The following is a 21,343-nucleotide window of genomic DNA, read 5'->3' as shown; positions in this document are numbered from 1 at the left end:
AAATATCCACTCACTCAGGGATGAGTCCTGCAGATCCTGACAGACAGAAATTCAGCAACAGGTCACTGTGAAAGCCCCATGTGACCACCTCAGAGCCAGCAGAGCTTCAACTGGGTCATTAAACCCAGAAGAAAACTTCTGCAGTTCGGCATAACAGAGGCAGCGCTGAGCATTCAGCTTCTCTGCTCGCATATTCCCTTGTTAAATCTGCAACCTGACTTTCTCCAGACAGTATCGATATTCCACGGAGTAAACAAGTCTCTGGGCATTCATCACCAGCTTGGCAGCGCCGAGGAGCAAACTCATGGCTTCTGATTGAGGGGATTGGGTGAGAAAACAATAATTTAGAAATTCTGTATAACTGACAGGCCTGTTTTTAAAGGAGGCTCTCAGAAAACGTCTCTGCCTATGGAAACAAAGCAAGCTCTAATTTAGCTCTGCTCTGTGATGCAATTTCAAAAAGTTGGAAGCAATAAAAAAATCGACTGCTTTTCTTCTGAAAACAATGCGAAAAGCTGTCGACCTGGGCGAGGCAGGAATAGCAATACATTTTAGTGACAGACATTCAATGCAAAGCCAAAGGGAACATCAACCTCAAAGCTCCAATATTGAAATCTCAAAACTGAAACCTGTTGATTCATTTCATTCACCACCTCTGCATCTAGGCATGATTAAGAAATCCAGATAGGATTATAACTTTCCTTTAAGTGCTACAAAAGGGTCTTTGGAAATAATTGCTGCATTCGAGGAAAATAAGGAATATAAGTACTGTAAATGGATAATGGTTGTTTTGTATTAAACAAGTTCATTGATCTTGGATTTCCTAGAAGTCCTTTGTCCTTGATCCATTGCAACCATTGTTCTTTGTGCATAATACTGCTAACTTCTCCAGGTAATAACATTTGAAATGAGAGGATTTAGTTTGAAGTTTGGTGATAAAACTGCAGGAGTAGTTGAATTATGTGAAAATGAAGAGACTGCTTTGACCGAATAAGACAGAAAAACAGAAAATCTAACTGAAAATAATTAAAGCCAGTCACACATAATTTAGCAATTTATCGTGTCAAACACATGAATTATTGTTGCCAGATGTTTATTCTCCACTTCAAATGTGATTACTTCTGTCATGAGATAATTCAGTGAGACATTTCCATCTGAGCCGTTCACTCTGTTTTTGTTTTTTTTTGTACTGAAAGACACAAAATGAGAGAGGCAGCAGAGACGTTGTTCACCTGATTCATATGAAATCTTTGTCAGAGGTCATGGCTAACACTGGTGTTTCTTCTTCTGCGTCATACACCAAAGTTCACTCATATTCACTGTTGAGTCATTTTTGAATCACACTTACACTAGAATCACGTTGAAAGCACTGAATGGGTTCATCTGTGATGGGTTCATTTTGAACCAGATGGAGGGCAATTATAGACACATCACATGTAGCTGTTAAGAAACTGAAAATCAACATTGACTGAAGAGGTCACAGCTGCACACTGGTGTTTTTCTATATTTTAGGTGTTTTTGAAATATTCAATATTTGAAATTGAGGTACATCTAATTGATTTTTTTTTTTACAAAGGATTACCAGCTTTTTATCCCCATGGACGTGTTGGATTGTTAAAACACTGTCCCAACCAATTACTTTTTAGATTTGGAGATCATCCAATCAGACAATGCTTTATTCATTACTGAAACTACAACTAATGTCATTGTACTGTACTAATTCTATTTCACAAGTGGTTTTGCAAGTTGTTCCAAAGTATATGTTTTGTTGGAAGGAAGTTCTGTTAAAGTGTCCCACTTTTAAATATTTTAATATTTTCAATAACCTAATAACTCAATAGAAAGTGGACGATCAAAAAAATACTCTCCAACTCTTGTACTATAGAAAGTTGACACACTTACGTGGGATTTTGTTTAGCTCGTTCATGAACTTGTCCTTAAGCTTGGAAAAATTCTCGTCTTTATCGCCCGGGCCAGCCATGTTGGTGGTGTTGGAGCCAGCCGTGGATGATGAGGCGCTGGTGGGCCCAGGCGGCACTGCCGCCAATGCTTCCCTTCGACTCTCAGTCATAATGGCGACGCTGGGAAGCCTGGCAGATGCTGGACGAGTGGGAAAAAAAAAAGAGAGAAAGAGGAAACAGAGAGGGTTAGATTTTGTGTCTTTTGTTGCTGCTGTGACAGATGCATGTCAGAGTCAGCAGCACGCTCGCCTCCTCAGATGGCTGAGCCGTCACAGAGTGTGCGAGCAGCTGCTGGCTCAGCCTGGGTAAACATCAGCTGGGGTCCATGATGAATCGACCAGCACGCTAAATTCAGAACAAAGCTACTCACTCGTTGCTTAAACTCTAGATTAGCATTACTGAGCCCAGATAAAATGATTATTTATGACTCTGAGGCAGTAAATCTCAGCACTGCCACTGGTGTAATTGAAATGATGTGCTTTTACAAGTCATCCCACGGCACAGTATGTAATGTACAGAGATGATTACTCGTCCGCTATCTTCTCTTTGTTGACAACAGGTGTGTTTACTTTACATTTACTCCTTTGTGTGGAGGGGAAGAAGGAAACAATGTATCACATATGTGAACATGTGCTTTGTGTAGTTTGTTTGACCTGTTTGTTTGGACACACTCTTGTGTCTATACATGTGCAGTACTGTGTAAAAAGTACCAAAATATACACTTCATAGATTGAACAGGAAATTGGACTGAGTAACTGTTGCTTCCACTTGTTTAGTTTTTGTTGTTGGATGGAGAACAAACCAATAGTTGTTAGGTCATGTATGACTTTTCATGCATAAAACAATGTGCAGGATATTTGGAGACCAATGTTGATATTATATCATTGAGATCCAATGTTTTCGTCATGTTGTTCTTTAAGACTTGTGATAAGACAAAATACGAAACGGACTTGGTTTCTATTGTTTCTTAGTATCATGATTTAACGCTGCTGGGCAGAGCTTTAACTCTGTGACAAGCCTGCTGCAAACAGGAAGTATTTATTGTTCAAACGTTGTGTGCAGGTTGTAATGTGTCCCCATAGCAATCAGGGAGGTAAATAGCTGCTATAGTTGGAGAGAGTTGAAGCACACAGTGAAGGTTGATGACCTGATTCTCCTTCTTTGCTGCACCACAGTGCTCATTAAACTCATTTTGCCCATGTATAGTGTTGTTTCATAAAGGGCAGTGCAGTGGTGCAAACAGAAAGGCTTTAAAAGGTTTGTAAGTGATTTAAAAAATCTGAACGTAGCCCGCAGAACGGCCTCGAATGATCTCTGCTTCAAACCTCAGAGAACTGAGAAAAAAAAAACTTGTGGCAATTCGATCCTGATATGAGCTGAAAAACATGAAGGGGGGGAAAAAAAGCTTCAGAGTGCTGAAATCCAATTCATGTTTCTTTGACTGTATAAAATTGGGTTTGAAAAATCAGCAGGCAATTTAGTCTGAATCACGGCAGAGATACAAAGTGTCTTCTCAATGTTTCTGCTCCTCAGACACACTTTAAATGTATCTGGACACTTTCTGTGAGTGTAACGCTGATGTAGTCCAGAACATCAGATTCAATACAATTGGAAAAATCAAACAACTATGATGTGCTGGCTGCCATTGTGCAGCTTCAATTGAACAGTGGTGTAGACCAATATTCTTTTGTTTACTCATCTTTGACTGTAGTTGTTTGGGGAGCAGAAGATCATTTATTGTTCTTGGCACTCTTCAAGCATTTCTCGCTGAAGGATTCAGGCTTACGCTTCCTCATCCCTGCTACTGTTGGAAATGATGCCGGAAACAACCACAGTCTGCGAGTTCTTGCAATCAGAGTGCATTTGTCTGATTCACCATTGCATACATCAATCTGTATTGAGGTATCATCTTCCATTTATTTAAAGGTTAAAGACGGAGACAAGAAGAGATGAAGCCTCCTAATTTTACTCTCAGTTTCAGACAACAAAGATCTGTAAGGTTGTGTTTAACATGAATAAACATGGATCTAAACCCACCACTTCAGAGAAAGTTAGAAGCATGGACTGCTGCAGATGTTCTCCCACCATGCTAACAGTAACCATGTTGCAGTAACGGCCAATTAAACCGGCCAGCAGAAGCAAAAGCAAACGGAAAGCTCGGACAATTAACATCCGAGCTGACAGAATCAAGCAGGTTGAGCTGAATAGTGGAAAGCAAACACGTCCACAATTATTTGAGAAGATAACTGGCACTGCAGGTCATCAGTAACCAGACCAGTTTCCATATTGTGGTCCGTACTGAGACTTCAACACTGACTGAACTTGGCGCACAAACTAAATTCTGGTAGCATGAGGCAGTATTCACAATCATTACATGTTTCCCAGCTGCTGCTAGCCAACGTACTGTGAAAGCTTGATATCACTGCACACTGCAGTTGTGATTTTAACACTTCGCTAACACTTGCTTAACAACATCTTTGTCTGTCACCTTTAAATATTTTCAAGACATGCTGCAGCAGAAAATACTTTCAGAGGCGAGAAAGCTTCAGTACCTGGTTTACAAAAACTAAACTTACATCTGAATCAAGAAAAAAATGAGTCATTTAAGATGTTTTAACTCCAGGTAAAGAGTGGCAATGAACCTTCCCTTGCAGTGAACAAAGCAGCCATTGGATGCCTCAGCCCTCTCGCCCTCCCCCTTTGTTGAGTGGTCGCCTACGCGTGTCCATGTTCGCTCAGCCTCCCTTTGGTCTCCCTTTGAAACGCTGCAAGGTTAGTGTGGGGGCTGAGCCATTGAGAGGCACGCTTTGCAGTGACAGAGATACTTCAGCAGGGGCGAGGACTTTTAGGGAGCACAATGACGCTCCACAGAGAGCATGTGGGAGGCTTCTTGTGTAGAAAAAGAATTTACCATGCACTGAGGGTGGGGGGCATGAAGGTTTTTCATTCGATATTTCACAAGTAAGTCGATGGGGAGGGTTGAATCGCAAACATAATGTGTTCCCATGCTTGTAAAAGGATGTGTAATATATAGGAAAAAACATCTTGAAAAGACAATAATTACCCTTAAGAATTCAGAGCATTTCAGAGAATACCATATGAGACCTTTCAAATGTATGCTGAATGAGACATGCTTCTGAATGGTATAAAGCTTCTTTTATATCAAAAAAATCTTCCTTTGGACTCAGGGCAATGTTCTGCTTTGTTATCTCTGCAAAAATGTCAAACAAAAAGTGAGCACTGTAGGAGTAGAAAACCACCCCTGGAGTCTGTTATTCTTCACAAACTGGGACTCACCTCACTTGCAAAAACTGAAACATTAAATCAGCTCATATTTGCACCTTAATGACTACTTGTCCCTTCACGCCTAAGATGACAACTTCTGCATTGGCCTCACCATCTGTGGGGCCTCGCAGCAGGTGATCCACTTGAAGAGCTCGCTTCTTTTAGAGTGGATCAAGCCTCACTTATCTGTGTGAAACACTAAGAGCGGTGCTGACCTTTTCCACTCTTCAAGGGCCTTCAACAATATGTAATATTCATGTATATGCACTGCAACACTGAGTTAATTTCTGCCTATGTGGCCCTCATGGAAGAAAGCTTTAAATAATGTTTGCTTCAATTTCCTCTCTCACTTACAGAGTGTCTTTCTCACTCCAATGACAAGTATAACACTATAACTTTATTCCAATTAAGGCTTTTTCCCACCTCTCAGGATTGAGAAAATCCATATTTATTAAAGGAAGGTATTCCAAATCTGTTAAAAAGTTTGGACCAACACATTCTTAAGATCTGTTCCAATTCAAAAGCCAAAATCTGATCAGATGAGATTACTTTTAAAGATCTGTGTCCTATAGATGAACCAGCTACCAGGAAGTCAAATATAGATTTAGGAATCACACTAGGATATCAATCGAGCAAAATATCCAAATCATTTGATTTGATTGTTGTCAGTGTTTTGGTTTAAGATACACTGCAAAATACAATCATCAGCTTTTTTCCCCCAACCATCTCTGTAGAGGTGTGCCTCTCAGGTGTAAAACCCCAACCCAATTACAGAGCTGCCAGATGGCCCAGCAGGTCCCCAACCACAGTGGTGAAGCTGGCACACAATTCTATCATATCCCCTCTCTCTCTCGCTTCATATTTCTCTTTTGCTGTCTAACTGGGTCAGATCACTTGCTTCTTACCCCCCTCTGTCCTCCCTGCTATCTCCTTCATCATCCTTTCACGTTTTTCTTTTCTTCTTTCCCACTATTGGATTTTTTCTCCCTAACCTGGACAGTCCCAATACCATAAATATGAATGTTTCTACACAGTTTAAATCAAATGGAAGAAGAGCTGGAATTGAGAAAATACTATGTTTGGCAGTCCTTTTTATAGTTCAATTTTGGAACAATGTTTTGGTATCTTGTGGATTGCTCTGCTCCCCACTGGTTTCAGTTTTGGCAAGCTTCCTCAGTTTTATATCTCATGCTGTTTGAGGAAGTGATGAAGCTGCCAAATTCAGCCCTACCTTGGATGAAAGCTGTCCATTTTCTCTCCAAATTCAATATATTTAGCAGCTCACAGCCAATGGTACATTAAAATACAGAAGACACAGCAAGACACAGACACAACCTTTTACCAATGAAACTCCCTCCCACATGCCATCTCATAGGGGTTTTTTAGTTTTTCTCACAGTATAATCAGAAAAAAAGGAGGTATCCTCATAATCATATTAGGACAGCATGTGTTTTAATTGCTCTGCTCCCCACTGGTTTCGGTTTTGGCAAGATTCATCAGTTTTATATGTCATGCTATTTGAGAAGGTGATAAAGCCAGGACCAATGCTGTCCATTTTCTCATCAAAATAAAACAGATGACGGCAGATTGTACGTTAAAGCACTGAGAACATGTCACTCATTCAGCCTTTTGCCAATAAAACTCTTCCCCTCTTGTCATTTTATTGGGCTTCATGGGTAAATCACCCAGTAAATTACCAATTAAGCCAATTTTATCAAGAATTATCTGCTGTCACCAAACCATTTGACAGTTTTTTTTTTTTTAATGTCAGCTTAATTTGAAGTAAGTGAATGCATGTTTGTACAGATGCAGTAAGGGAATAGATCAATGACACATAGAGTATTATCTACATGTAAAGGACAGTTTCTTTGTAATAAAAAGGATTTGTATTTTACACTACTAGAATGGGATGTCTTCATTTCATAACTTGAAGGTTTTTCGAATCAATACTAGAGAGGACAATGTGCTTAAACCCAATTGCAGATATCTTTTAACCCCTTTCATAATGGAAGGAATGTACATTTATAAGGATACTTAAAGTTCATAACTACATATGAACATATAAGTACATACATAGAATTATATCTTTGGATAGGGATAACCTCATCTAGCAATGATTTTTATAGTCCAAGAAAAGGCAGTTAGATTCACAGTAAATGTTAATGGATATAAGATAAATTTGTCTCAGTGAAATTCATGTCAAATTCAATCATCTAAAAATACAATGGGGATGTTGACGTCCAAAGGTTGAACTCCAGATCTCTGCCATTTACAGACAGGGGATAATTGAAGGGGACTTTTATTATGTTTGACTTTTTTAAAGAGGAAGAGCCTAATCGTGCCGTAAATGTTGCGAGACACACAAATGCTGTTGTACTGCAGGGATCAATAGTCCTGATCGATTGGGAAGTGCTTTGACTAAACAGGGAAATACAAATGAGAAGCCATGTATTAGGCAAATACTACCACAGTAATACATTTAAACATTTTTTTGAATCGAGAGTGGCTGGTTCATATTCCCTTTATGGACACAGAATGCAAATTAAGATTTTTTTTTTTTCATGTGATTTCAGACACTTACGAGTATCCGTCTTTATTATCTACATGTGAACAGTTGTTTAGAGGTTTTAAACAATTTGCAGATTTGATTATAATGCTAAGGCTTTATTTCAAAGCAAGGGAACTCCCATTTGAAAAATCTTAGGTGTGTGCTTAACAGATCTGTGTAAATTAAAAATCGTAGCAAGGGCGCTTTTTGATCCCAAGGGAGTGCTAATAGTGTAATAGCAATGAACAACGTGGAAAAACTCCAACCAAATTACAGCTTGAGTGTGCATGCATAATAGAGTTCTGCATCAAACAATTAACATTATTATACTGAACTGGGGAGAGCTTTAGCAATGGAATTAGACATATTAAAGCAATTCTATGCTTTATGGACCTTTTCATTATCCGATTGTTATGACTCATATGATCTTCATCGAATTAAATGTTTCTCTTTTGTGCATGCAGAAGATAAAGTCTCATTCAGGGCTGGCCTTGGTCCCCAATGCCATCTGACTAATAGTAGTTATAGACAAAAGTATTTATTTGAAGAGGAGTTCTTACTTCATTTATTCAAGAAACCTTATTCTGGCCTTGAGCGCTTGCTACTGCCGCGGGAGAACCTCTGTATTTTGAAATCTGTATAAATAAATGCGTTTTAATGATTATGGGTAGCTTGAAAGTTCAGATGAACTAGAAGCTCTTGGTTCATATTGTACAGCCTGCTGTTCACACAGATTTCAATATGATCTGATAGAGTTCATGCCAAACACATTTTTTTTAAGTTAACACCACTGTGGCAACCCGATAATGTCATGCAACAAATCTTTGTATTATGCTGAAGAACATATTTGATGGTTCAACTAGCTAACTAGCCTTGCAGCCAAAGACGACGTTATAGGTTTTGTTTCTCAGATTAGTTGTTGGTTGTTGACGTTGGGTTGATTACCGTTTTGGAAACTGGAAGGTTACCAATTTTTTTGCATCTAGGTTGGCTTGAACATTTTCTTCTAAAGAGACACACACATGATAACATGCTGAGTCCATTTGGTATGAAATTTCTGATGGACTGGTCAGTATTTGCTTCGTTGCTTCTTAACGGCAACCAGGCACTTCAATCCTTAATGAACGGGACAAAACCTTGTCCAAAGTATAAGCCAAGAGCTGGCTAGCTTTGTGCACATAAACGTAACTAACAAGTGTTAGATCGTTCTAGTAGAAAGAGCAATTCATGCGTAAAGCCTCAACCTGCACCTCGGATGAACTCCAGATCCCACTGTGCTCCTTCTCTCGCTCTCTCTTTCATCTCTCACTTTGCTCCCTCCATATCAAAGAGGATCACAGCATCCAACGGCGTTAGAACAATTGCTGTGTCACTGTTGCTTCCAGAAACGTATTTTTAAGGAAGGCAACTGGCAGTAGCACCTCCCAAATATGGAACCAATTCAGCCTTACTCATTTCAAGGATTACGACATGCAGTTAAAAAGCCTAACAGTGCACCTAAACTTTAATAAAGTGAACATGAAGGAGAAGAGATAGAGAAGTGGCAGATTAATTACTGGCTGTCAGTCAAGTATCCATCCACCTGTGTCAGGGACTCATTTGCTAAAGGACAGTGTTTTTAGACATTGCGGTCACACACACATAACTCAAGGGAGAGTCTTTTGTGTATATAATAAGTCACGTAAATGATTGTCAGGTGAGCTGCCTGCACTGAGCAGGGATAAGAGGAGGCTGAGAAGGGCCCCGTGGCCACTTCCCCTTGCCCGGTGCAGCCTCTTTACTCACCTGAAGCCAATCTCAAGGGGTAATGGAACTGGAAAAAGTTATTAACCCCGCTTTACAGCAAGGGCAGGACAGCTCTATTAAGGCAGTGCACAAAGAATCCTCCATTTTCAATTACTGCCTCCAAAGCGCTGAGGAAAGTTCGAAAAAAAAAAGAAAAGGAACCTTGTTGTCTGCCGCAGAGAAGGACGCAAAGGCCCCCAGATCCCAGCTGCTCTTATCATCTACTCTTGTTCCTCATACGGCGTAGGTCTGACACACTCCCTGAGTTGTTGGTGGATACGTTCAGTCTATTTATATGAAAAACATTGCGCGGTGCACACCCCCTGGAAAATGGGGCTGTCAGCCAGGGGCTAAATGAGAGGCTGGGGAGTAGATAGCAGGGTAGAGAAACGTGGAGTGAAACCTGATGGGGTCTTGCATTCAAATGCTGAATCTGGCTCAAAATGACATTTCAAACATTCGAACGGAATTAAAAACTCTGCAAGCGGTCTCTGAAGGCAGTTTAAGGTGCAAACAACCAAATGCAAACCTGATAACATTGTGGCCTTTATAGATGGAGAAATTTTCTAATGTGATTTAAAATGCAAAAAGGAAATGTTTTGCATTTATGTTGACAATATAGATAACTAATAATGAAAAACAGCTCAAAAATGGTTTAACACAATCATGTATTGGTAGTAAAAGATTGGACTGTTCCAAAGTGAACTTCTGTTGCACTTTTTCTGTAAATTTATTACTTTTACTTTTGGTGCACTTCCTGGAATGGAATGCCTTGAAATTACTTTAGTCCAAGTATGTAGATTGTATCTTGAGTTCCCTTTAAGAAAAAGCAAAACATGCAGCAAAAAACAAAGAATATCATGAGGATTACTCCAGTTCTAATTCAGCTTCTAAAATTTAGTTTGGGTTTGTCAATTACTCACACACAAACTGTTGGGGATCAGTAATGGTCGACTGTTTCTGGCCCCCGCATTTATTGGACAACAAACTGGGATCAAAAGCTTTAGTCAGCTGGCTGACTTGCTTTGTCTTCTTTCATGCTGGCAGATACAGTTTTCAGTATCTTAAGAGCCCACCTCCCACATTTAGCGACCCTTAGCCTTAGCGTGCTTAGTTGGCTGCCAGGCTGGAGGGGGGCAGCGGGGAGGGGTTCGAGGGCAGGAGCTAATATAGCAGAGCCTGGGGAGTCGTGTCTGTTGGGATCAGTCTGATGTAGGCGGCGAGGCCAGGGGGCCATGGTGCTACTACTGGTAGGTGAGTCAGATGAAAGGGGGCTATTTGCTCAACCTCTGCCTTCAGGAAAGTCTGCTCAGCAACAAATGGCCGAGTGACAGGTTGCAGAGAAAAAGGCAAAAAGAGATTGACAAGATTTTAATGGTCAAGGAGCGAGACAGACCCTTAGAGCAGGACAGTAGATATAGTGAGAGTAGTGCAGGGTTCAGTCTGTCGAGTGGAACAAAGTGTTAGATTCAGAATTGTGCTGGAAATCCGCAAAAACGACTTAGGAACGATTGCTTTTCAAAAGATCCACTGTGAGTTCACCAATTGTTTTTTGACTACTGTTTGGTATTTTAGCCATTTTAACCGAGCATATCATGGGTCTTGAGGTGACCATATTTCAACAAGAGGCTGGATGCACCTAACACTGATACGCCTCTGTCCTTGTAGACAAATCACTACCGCATCATAAAGTACCCTAAAGCACACTCTGCTAATCTCGTCTATTCAGCATAAATGGGATCATAATTTAGTAAATAGTCAACTTGCGATAATAAAGATGACTTGAGGTATTGAGGAAGTAAACTTATTGGGACCCATTTCCAATAAATTTGCATAAAATCTATTTTCTGTAAACTCTTTAAATGCAAGTGAGATGTGTTGGACCACGCCCCTCTAGAAGGGCTTGGGTGGCTTTGGCTTGCGATAGATTCAAATGCTTTGCCTTTCAGCTCTGTAGCTCAGTCGAGGAAGAGCATACAACAAACACCCTGTAGCTTTTGATTTTATTTAGCTTCCACCCTCCAGCTTCTCCTCTTTTTTCTCTTCTTCTACCCGCCCACTCCTTCACGCCTCCCTCCGCAACACCCTGCCTCCCGCAGGGTTCAGCCCAGACACAGATATCTCAACTGACATGCTTTATCGAGGCATATAATCAGCAGAGGTATATTGCGTGAAGTTGGGAAGGCAGCAACTAATTTAAGACTGCCAAGGGTCATTATCAACTCCAGGCTCCACAATTTTAAGACTAATTGCGTGTGTGTGCAAACGCAAATAAAGAGATGATTTTAAGGAAATGCTCGGAGATCTGAGGGGTTTTTTGGAAGAAGGTTGGTCTGTTTTTTCTTTACTCTTGTTTTTTTTCTTTTGGTTTCAGATGACTTGACTTCAGATGACGCTGCGCTTTCTTGTTTGTTGTTACTTCCTGCAGCTCCATGTCAAAAAGACACATCCCCAGAGCTGTTAATGTTCCCAAACAGACGGCTCGTCAAGTGCTCTTTGCAGTCACTTGGCAGCTGACCTTTTAATTCTGTTGTGAGTGCAGCGAGTGTGCGGTTTACTGATGTTTCATCTGATCTGCTTGAACAACAAATGGTAAAGCAACCATTGACTAAGAAGTGAGTAAGCGCTGTCTTGTCTTATTTATCAACACAAAAAGGCTTTCAAAATGGATATTCATTTTGGCATTTTTGATCGAGAGTAGAAAGTCAACAGAGAGTTGAGTCAAGATATGCTCAAACTATTAGCTTGGCTTGAAAATATCTTTAAATTTAACTTGGACTGACATTCTCTGACCGTGAATAGAGCGACTGTTGAGTTCTAAGTTCAGAGAGAGCGTATGCCAAGGGGCTAAATGACACAGTATCAAACAAATTGTTGTTGGGTGAATTTTAGGTCAACATTCGCCTGAGTGATGGAATAAAGTCAGCTCATCCAGGAAGTCTTAACCACTTACACCCACCTTTTCCTCCACTGGGCTTCCTTTCATACGCCTACGACTACTCGCAATATTTCCACCCACTCACTTTGCTGAGAAACAGCATGCTTGCACATGTCTGACCAGCTTGATAATGGTCTCATAAATATAATTTAGCTGTGCTCATTTCTGGTTACAGCAGCACAAGGTAAATAATGACATCAAAAGTATTCAATGAATACCAAACAAATGGAAATTCAACCTTTTGAAAAGGGTCTTGGAAGAGGGCGAAAAATAACAATGCTAGCATTTTCTATCATTTTCTATCATTTCTTTCTATTGAACTAGAGTGAGCTGTCAGATGTGATCTTTCTGGCACTATCATTTAACACAACAGCCTCTCTAAATCATACTGCTGGCTCGCAGTGTGAGACTGGAGTCACTGACAGTGGTGGCAGTTTGATAGATAACATTTTGAGGGTGACATTGAAATAAAGCGGCGTTGTGACCGACAATCTTTCAGCCTATCGTTTGCCATCGGGGCGTCTCTCACGCTACATTAGCATGAGTTCTGATTTCCTCATTTGGGAGAGGCGCTCTCATTTTCAAACGTGCCGTTATCTCTGTGATCCCAGGTTGTGAAATGTACCACTTGCAAAGAGAGACAGAGCAGGAAAGGAAAAAGAATGAAAAGATGGATACATACAAATATTACTTTCTAGTGCTTTGATATAAATCATCTTGGGTTATAGCGCAGGTTCCATTGGGTTTTAGAAACACAAAGTTGACAGGCAAACTAGATACCATCGAAGAGATTTCTGTTCCTCTGAGCATCAAGTCTGTAGATTGGGATCGGATGCAGCCATTTCGAGACAGGCCATGAAATTGGGTTGAAATTGCTCTTGAATAATACAGTCTGCTGCCATGATAGTGCGATATAGAGATGGAGCGCTAAGATAGATGTTTGGTGGCATACAGAGGGTGGGAAAAAAATGACAATAGGCTTGCTGCGTTCATGCTAACAGCAGTGTCTCCAGCTGTTGACCCTGTCATGTACTACTTCACTACTTCTCCTCCCGAAAAACATTCAAGAAAAAATCACAAGGTGTCTCCATTTGTGATTACAGCTGGAATCAATATCAGGTCGATATAAAACTGTTGTTTTCCAACAAATTGGTCATTGTTTGGTCCAGAAAATTCAATAACATGCATTTTCATTTCCGATGTATTATCTTAATTTCTTGTTTGGAAACGACCAAAAGTATAACATTTCCAGTGACATTTAAAAGCAATTAAAGCAACAAATTCTGACGTTGTAAAATATAAAATGTTGAAAGCTAGTAAATTAAATATATTTTTTTTTCTTAAGAAACTGCTTCAAGCAATTATTAAGCAAATACTGAATTGCTGATTTTAAAAAAAGTGATTTATTGACATATTCGCTCACCTCTCACTGTGGTTGTACTTGCTAAATTTCTCATACTCCCAACTATTAAAAAAAGATCAATTGAAAAACAAAAAAGGTTAATCATCCTTCTCCCTGAACACCAGCATCCAGCCTCTGACCTCTAACCCCTTCAGCTCCACTTCATCCGTTTTACTGACACTGGGAGACAGAATCATAATCATGTTGAACCCTCTATTGGCAGACAAGCTTCTGAACAAAAACATCTGTTTGAGCGGTGCCTCCAGGCAACAACACAGAAACCCCCCCCCCCACCCCCCCACCGCCACCCACATGATAATTATCACTGCTGGCTGTGGCCAAAGCCGGCTGTGTAGCATCAGTGCTGCCATGTCCACGTAACGCTTCAGTGTATTCTGGGTACTGCACGGTTCTGTGATTAAAATAAATGAGGCCTATGGGGGAATATGTTATCTTAAATCAAGAAGGCCTCTTATTATGTGATTATTTTATGGGCTGAATTGAGTGTCCTTGAATAGAACATGTGAGTAGTAAACGCCTGAAAACACTTTCAGTGCATGGAGCTGTCCGTGGTCCTGAAGAACATGCAGAGCTCTTCTGGAAGCTGATATTTGGTGGAATCAAACCAAAGTGGAGGGAGCCAAATGATCATTTCTTTGAGTTAACATTTAACTTCAAACAGGGTTTGATGCACAACTGTTTGTTTTTCTACGTTTTCATGGGTAGTAATATTACTATAGACACTGTTGATACATAACACTCTTAATAAGCAAAGGGAAAGCCGTGTGCTCAAAAACATCAGCTTATTTCAGTTTATCCGTCTTGTTTACAGGAATTCACACCCTCCATACATGCATTCAGTTTTACTCTTTGAGAGCCTTTTATTCATGAGCCCATGTGCACTGCTCATTTCCCTTTCAGATGAATGGATCCTCATTATCAACTTGGTAGCTTGGATGTCCTCACGACTCTAGTCAGTCACAATGCCTTCAATATATTCAATCTCTCTCAAAATTGAAGGCTAAACTCCCCTTAAGGTGAACCATCTCTGCAGTTATACCATAATTATCTTTTGAAAATTCACCTCCCTTGAAGGAGACAATGTTGTTAAATGCCTCAAAAGAATAATAAGTCCTTTTCATCTTATCCATTTTGCACAAAGTTGAGGTTTTTCTCTGCCAGCTCAGTTACACAACACTTCTGATTATTTCTGCCTCCAGTGAAGCTCTGCCACGGAATGTGTCTAAGTAAACTCCAATCTGTGTACTTTGCAGAGAACTGCATCTGACACACCACCCTGTCAGAGTGGATCAGGCCCGGGCCCAAACCACATCCAATTTCACTGCACGTCTTACTTTCAAGCGAGCTGTTGAAATCTCCCCCCATATATCTTCCTCTGTCATGTCTTCTCGTGAGTCACTGATCCTCCTGAGTGCACCGCTCCCCTGTTTAGAGCTGAAACATCAACACTTTTTTTTTCTTTTCTTTTTTTTTGTTGTTGTTGTTGTTGTTGTTGCAAAGAACAAGTGTGACGATTCCTCATGGAAATTAGATGTTTGCTCACTCAGATGCAGTGCAAAAGCTTTCACAGATTACTATGACTAAAGCTATTGGATGACTAACAGATGCTGCAAACACCTCAGCCTTTTCTCAAAATTAAAAAAACAATTCACAACAGATCCATCAAGCAAAACAGGTCGGCTGTCGATTAAAGGGGCAATACGAGTATGATTTTAACTGTGATAGGCACATACACTGTAGGAGAGAAGTGGATTGAGCAATAGTAATGTCATCTACTGGTTTGTCCACTGGCCTTTGGAAGCCTCTAATGTACTCTACATAATGATGAGGTTTGTCTTTTCTTTTGGTGCTTCTGTTTCATTCGATTCTGATTAGCAAGGAGGATGACAAGGTAAATCACATTTTAGTGATCAGAAACCAGGGTTTCCCCTATTATTTACAACTCTATCCACTATCCTATCCCTACAATAAAGGCACAAAAAGCCCCAAAAAAATAAAAATAAACAATAATTCTTGACCTTCAAGGGGGGCGGGGGGAAATAATATAATGGTAGGGGAAACACTGGAAACTATATGATGGATTTTTAAGTTTAGAGATTCAAACGTTGCAGCAACCTCTCCAATGAGGATGTTTTTAAAAACTGTGAGCAGAAATGCTATTCCTATTGATCCCAGTCTGGTTTAAGAGTTCACTGAGTGGGGTGTTGGGGCTTGAGAAGAGAGTGCCCCCTGAGGGAGATCAACTTAGCTGCAGAAACAGAGTGACAGGTCTGGTGGGATTTAATGGAATATCAAGGAAGTCGGGAAGCAAGAGGCATTTTTCTCTCTCTACTGGGTCGTGTTCAGGATCACACTAAGCTGTCACTGGACTCGTACTCGGGCTGAAGGCAGGGCTTGAACCGGCTTGCTCAGTGAAAACATGCCTCTGAGAGCAATTAGGAGGCCAATTACTTTCCTCTTATGGAGGATAGCATGTCAGGACTCGCCAGCAATCCTTCCTCATACCTGTCCCCCAGCAACAACCCCTAACTGACGCTTTTATATTTCCCCATGTCTGGTCAGGAAGTGCTTCAGATGGTAAGCTTAAAAAAAACTTTTGACACCACAGTCCAGACGGGTACCAGTGTTTGATTAGCAACAATATGAAGCACTTAAGAGATGTACTGTATAGTAAACATGCTGTTAAAAAAATGAAGCCAATCAGAAGCGGCAAAAACTACAAATCTGCATCATGATGATCATATTTCGGCAGACTTTATTCCCCTAAATTCCAAGTAAATCACATTGCAGAGGTTTGTTTTTCAGCCTCATACCACCGAAGTGAGCGCAAATGAGCGTACATTCTTCAGTTGAACTGAGACTCAATGAGCGGGCGCTACTCTGGGATGTTATGGACAAAGAGTTGACAGCGTTTGCATTGCATGAGTAAATACCACATCGAAAAGGAATTCTTGCCTTGAAGTTGTATCATGCCAACCTCCGGTTTCACTGGAATTCAGTAGAAATGGACACTGTTTCACAGAAGCATATATCTTCTATCAGGCGATGGTTGGTGTTCCAAGATTGTCAAGTCAACCAATACAGTCACTGAACTTGACCTCTATGCAAAGTTAGTGTTAGTGGTGCATTTTGGGGATTGTACACCAATGGGGGAGTGTGTGTATTATTTTTATTGTCTTTTAAATGTTAACTACCGAGTCAGTTTTGGCTTGGAAATCGTAATTAGCCTTTAAATTTACTAAGCATGATGATAAGATTAAACGATGAGAGGTGACAATTTGAGGCCGGATGTGCTGCTGTGATAATTCTTATTTTTGGGTAAACAGCAGGAGATTTGTGAGGAGGAGCTGTTTTGTGGGAAGATTTTCCCAGCGAGACGTCTCAGCAGAGAACCAATTTTGGCACGAGCAGAATGCCAGTCAGCCTCCACTGGGCACCAGCAAACAGTTCTGTCATTCAGTGGCAGAACAATCCGATCAGACAGAGAAGAGAGCCCGTGGACCAGCGCCACACAAAGCCAAACTCCTGAGCCCATCTGAGGTCAAAGCACACAGACGCATGCCGTCCAAATCCTCGCTGCTGAGTCCCATCTGACAGGACTCCTGTGGCTGCAGAGACGGGCTGCAAAGAGCCGCCGCGTCAAAACCATCTTACCGATAGAAAGAGCAACAAGTGACTTTCACAACAAAACATAATTGAATTCATCCACCTTACACACTTTCTCACATATTTCCGTACAATCATGCCCACTCTCTACCAGACTTGCACAGACTCTTACAATTCCACAATTAATTTAGCCGCTTTCATTTTATCAAAGCGACGTACATCAGAGATTAAGTACAACACAAGCAAGAATCTAGAAAGGAATTCAACATCATTTGATGAAGACAGTGAAGCGTCCTTAATAATCACATCGTCTCACAGTGTATTTTAATTATATGAGATACAGCCCTGGGTCTATACTTTACTTATCAAAGCTACCTTTTCATATTAAACAACCTCTGCCTGGCCATTTAAAAGTGACATTGCTTGATTGCATTCTGACCACGCTTTGCAGCTCTTTTACAACACAGACAATCAAAGCTTTGTAGCTGCATTGAAACTTCACTTACAATTTGTAATTATAGGTGTAAAAAGGCCAATTAGTCATCTGAGAAATATAGTAAATGAAAGGTAATAGCAGTGGGTTTTGTTGCTATATGACTCATCAGTGGCCTTTTCAACAGAGTATCCTTTTGCTCTTCGTACAGAGCGAAGTATTTCATATATTTTTTTTTGTTCCCTCCCCCAGGTTTCTCTGATTTATAACATGCTTTAGAGGTGTTTTTCAAACATTTGGAACAACAACACAACCTCTATCCCCCTGCCATGCGCTGAATCCCAGGCTACAGCTCTTTATGTGCAGCCCGATGGAGTAGTGCTTATTAACTAAGATCTCACTGTGATTGGCCGGCCCTGCTCCAGCAGGGGGACCCAAATACTGTAAGCCAGGGCCACGCCCTATCTCACCAAAGCCCCTGTGACCTTGGAGTGAGGTGCGGCGCCCTGGGTAGCTGTGGAATGAACAATATGAGGCAGGGAGGGAGTTGAGCACACAAACAGTCCATTACGATCCATAATGTGGGCTATCTCTCTCTCTCTTGCTCTCTCTCTCTCTCTCTCTCTCTCTCCCTGCTGCTGTGCCTATCCAGAAACCTCACAGCTGCACTTTCATTTTAAGCCTGCCAGGGATCTCTCTCTGTCTGTGCCGGTGCAATCTGGCCAAAAAGGAAGAGACCACAGTCCATGAATAAAAGGGGCTGGTTTGCCCCAGGCTGAGCTGAAATTGGTCTATTACAGGGCTTTCGCTTGAGATCAGTCTAAGAGGGAGTGGCAGCGAGGGTTTTCTCTTTTTTTCTTGTTCTCTCTCAACCTTTTTTGTCGTTTTGGTAGTTAATGTCAGAGAAAATAAAGCTGAGAGTAAAAGTGCGTCAAATCTGTCGCAATTTAGCACTGAATATGTGGAAATTTGAATAAGTAGCAGTATGACCTTTGATCTAATCCTGCTTGTAATAGCCTCCTTTAAAGACTTCAGCATTCTGTAATGTACTACAATATCACTTCAATCACTTTTCTCCCGATTCACTTCAGTGACTTAAGTGGAAAATACGTAGGGAGCGAGCGCGATTAGCTCAAATTGAATATATGAAATTAGGGCTGATAGTACATTCAGCTCTGACTAGTCCTGATTATAGAGATGGATCACCTCCTGTATCCAGCATTTTACCATACCACTGTAAGCATTGCAGCTGCAGAGTAAAAGTTTGAAGCATCTTTATTTTCTTCTTACTTCTTCAACTTTTCCCTCACGAGCCATAACAAAGAAAATGTCATAACGCCGAGTAATCAGAGATGTCAAACAACCATCTAATCGCAAAAAAACATGGCACACAAGTGGACTGATTTGTTTCCTCGGGCTGTGTGAGTGAAGAAGGGGAATGAAGGGGCTCAGCGGAAGAGTGATGACATTAAAATAAAATGCTCTCTTTAAAGGAATTATCTGTGAACAAAGGAGCTTCAGCTGATGTGGAGAAAGCCAGGCCTGGTACAAGCTGTCTCCAGTAATGCTGAGGACCATACAATCAGTGCGGTATTGTGGTTGGAGTGGGACCCTCTCCTGCGTGATCAGTAGGCAAATGGAGATGCGGCGGGCCGTGTTATTTGCTGTGATTTTTCCCTAGCTACACAGATTGAGAGAAAACTGACGTGTTGCAGTACGTCATCTGTCCTGCTCTGTTGTGTCCTTGATATATTAAGAGTTTCGCTCCCTTGATCGACAGCCACACATCGTTGTTATCTACCTGTAACACTTGGACACCAGTGTGAAAGAGTAAGCGAAGGAAATGTGTGAGTCTTACGGTTATTTACCAGCTGATACTGAGCGTATCTAAAATGGGAGCAGCGCAGTTCAGACCTCAGATTTTGAAGAATGCTAATTTTCACTATAAAAGCCTGCATGGAAGTAAACAGAATTAATCAAGATTACTGTAGGATAGCCTGAAGGTGGATCGGCGCAGGCAGAGAGAAAGGCTGATACTCAGCATTAGTCTGAGCTCAGATAAATAGGTGATTTATTGAAGCCATTAATAGCGAGAGGCAGCCCACACATCTCATTACCCAAGTTAGATTGTGTAAAGAAGCCGTGCCTCTGCTGTTATGAAGGAGGGTGTTCAATCATAAGTCCTGCTGTATTCCAAAGGTCAAACTGAGGCAAACAATGAGGGTATAAACAGATCATTTGAAGGGAAAATATTGCAAAAAGGGCGGCACTCCTCGCCTCCATGACGTTGCTTTTTACATACAGCCTCAAAATACCCTCCCCCATGTTAGATCATGTTTGTTGTGTTTGTCTGAAAATGATAACCCTTGACTGAACAAGCTGTTGGTAGTCCCATGAGTGAGTCTGTGAGGGATGTCCGTACTTCTTGAGAACTTCTCCACTGAAATATAGGGCGATCAACAAAACTGTTCTGATGGAGGCAGGAGGGGGAAGAAGAGTCAAAACTCTGCAGATATTAAATCTGGATTTCTTGCTCCTGAAGTACAGTGACTCACTGTACTTCCGATTACCAAGGACTTTTAGTCGTCATATTTGAGGGAGTAAAAGGTCCCTCTGGCCAAAATGTTGGCATTTTCACAAAGGTCTATAGACCCATGAAAAGTGAGTTTACGTTATTAAGTCCCTGGGACTTCTTTGGGACCCTGGCTACCTCGAAACATCCCTGGGAAAAGTTCCAGTGGTGGAAACTAAGATAAAACAAAGCAAGAGTAAACTTACAACCTTGTGCGTTTTAATCCCATCCTGTGATACGGGAATACAGAGAAGCCAAGGAAAGGGATACATGTAAGAAGGGAAATCTCAATAGGAGAAGAAGCACCATCAGGTTTGACAGTTCTGCTCCGCTCAGCTCAAGCTCAATGTGTTCCTTTGACATTTAAGGGAATTAGGCAGTGTTATAAAAAAATGACAGCCGCTTTGTCTCTGTTAAAGAGCTTAGCCAAGACACGGAGAACTATTCTGTGCGGCTCTCAGGCGAGCCTTGGAAACACAAAAGGAGAAATCTTGGGCTTGTCTGGTTGCAGTTGAGTGCACCGCTCGCCGGGGAGAGAAGTTGTAAGGGGGGCTGCCATGACTTTGAGCCTCATCACTTTCTTGCCTCCTCATTGATGTCAGGTTTACATAAACAGACCCGCAGAGGCTGTGAATTCTGGGAAATGACATTGGATCAAAAAAACGCTAAAAGGAAACAAACAGCAATGCCTTATTGGTTTTTATGACATGTCGGCAATGTCAAAATATATCTTAGCTGCAAGGATAATACGAAAATGTAAAACACACAATGAAACAAGAATGTCTTTAGCAG

General features: G+C 41.1%; 1 protein-coding gene across 5 annotated transcripts in view; it reads right to left on the bottom strand.

The window, feature by feature from the left end:
• Nucleotides 1–21,343, bottom strand: part of syt1a (synaptotagmin Ia) — a 141,105-nt gene that overhangs the window by 36,904 nt on the left and 82,858 nt on the right. For all 5 annotated transcript variants that reach the window (XM_020647719.3, XM_020647716.3, XM_020647715.2 and 2 more), the window contains one exon: nt 1,903–2,100. In XM_020647719.3, coding sequence (XP_020503375.1) covers nt 1,903–2,071 — 169 coding nt within the window. In that variant the 5' untranslated portion in view covers nt 2,072–2,100. The remainder of the gene's footprint in view (nt 1–1,902; nt 2,101–21,343) is intronic.

This window comes from Labrus bergylta, chromosome 23 (genome assembly GCF_963930695.1).
Source record: "Labrus bergylta chromosome 23, fLabBer1.1, whole genome shotgun sequence".
NCBI classification, from domain to species: Eukaryota; Metazoa; Chordata; class Actinopteri; order Labriformes; family Labridae; genus Labrus; species Labrus bergylta.
This window is presented reverse-complemented; position numbering and strand designations above follow the sequence as displayed.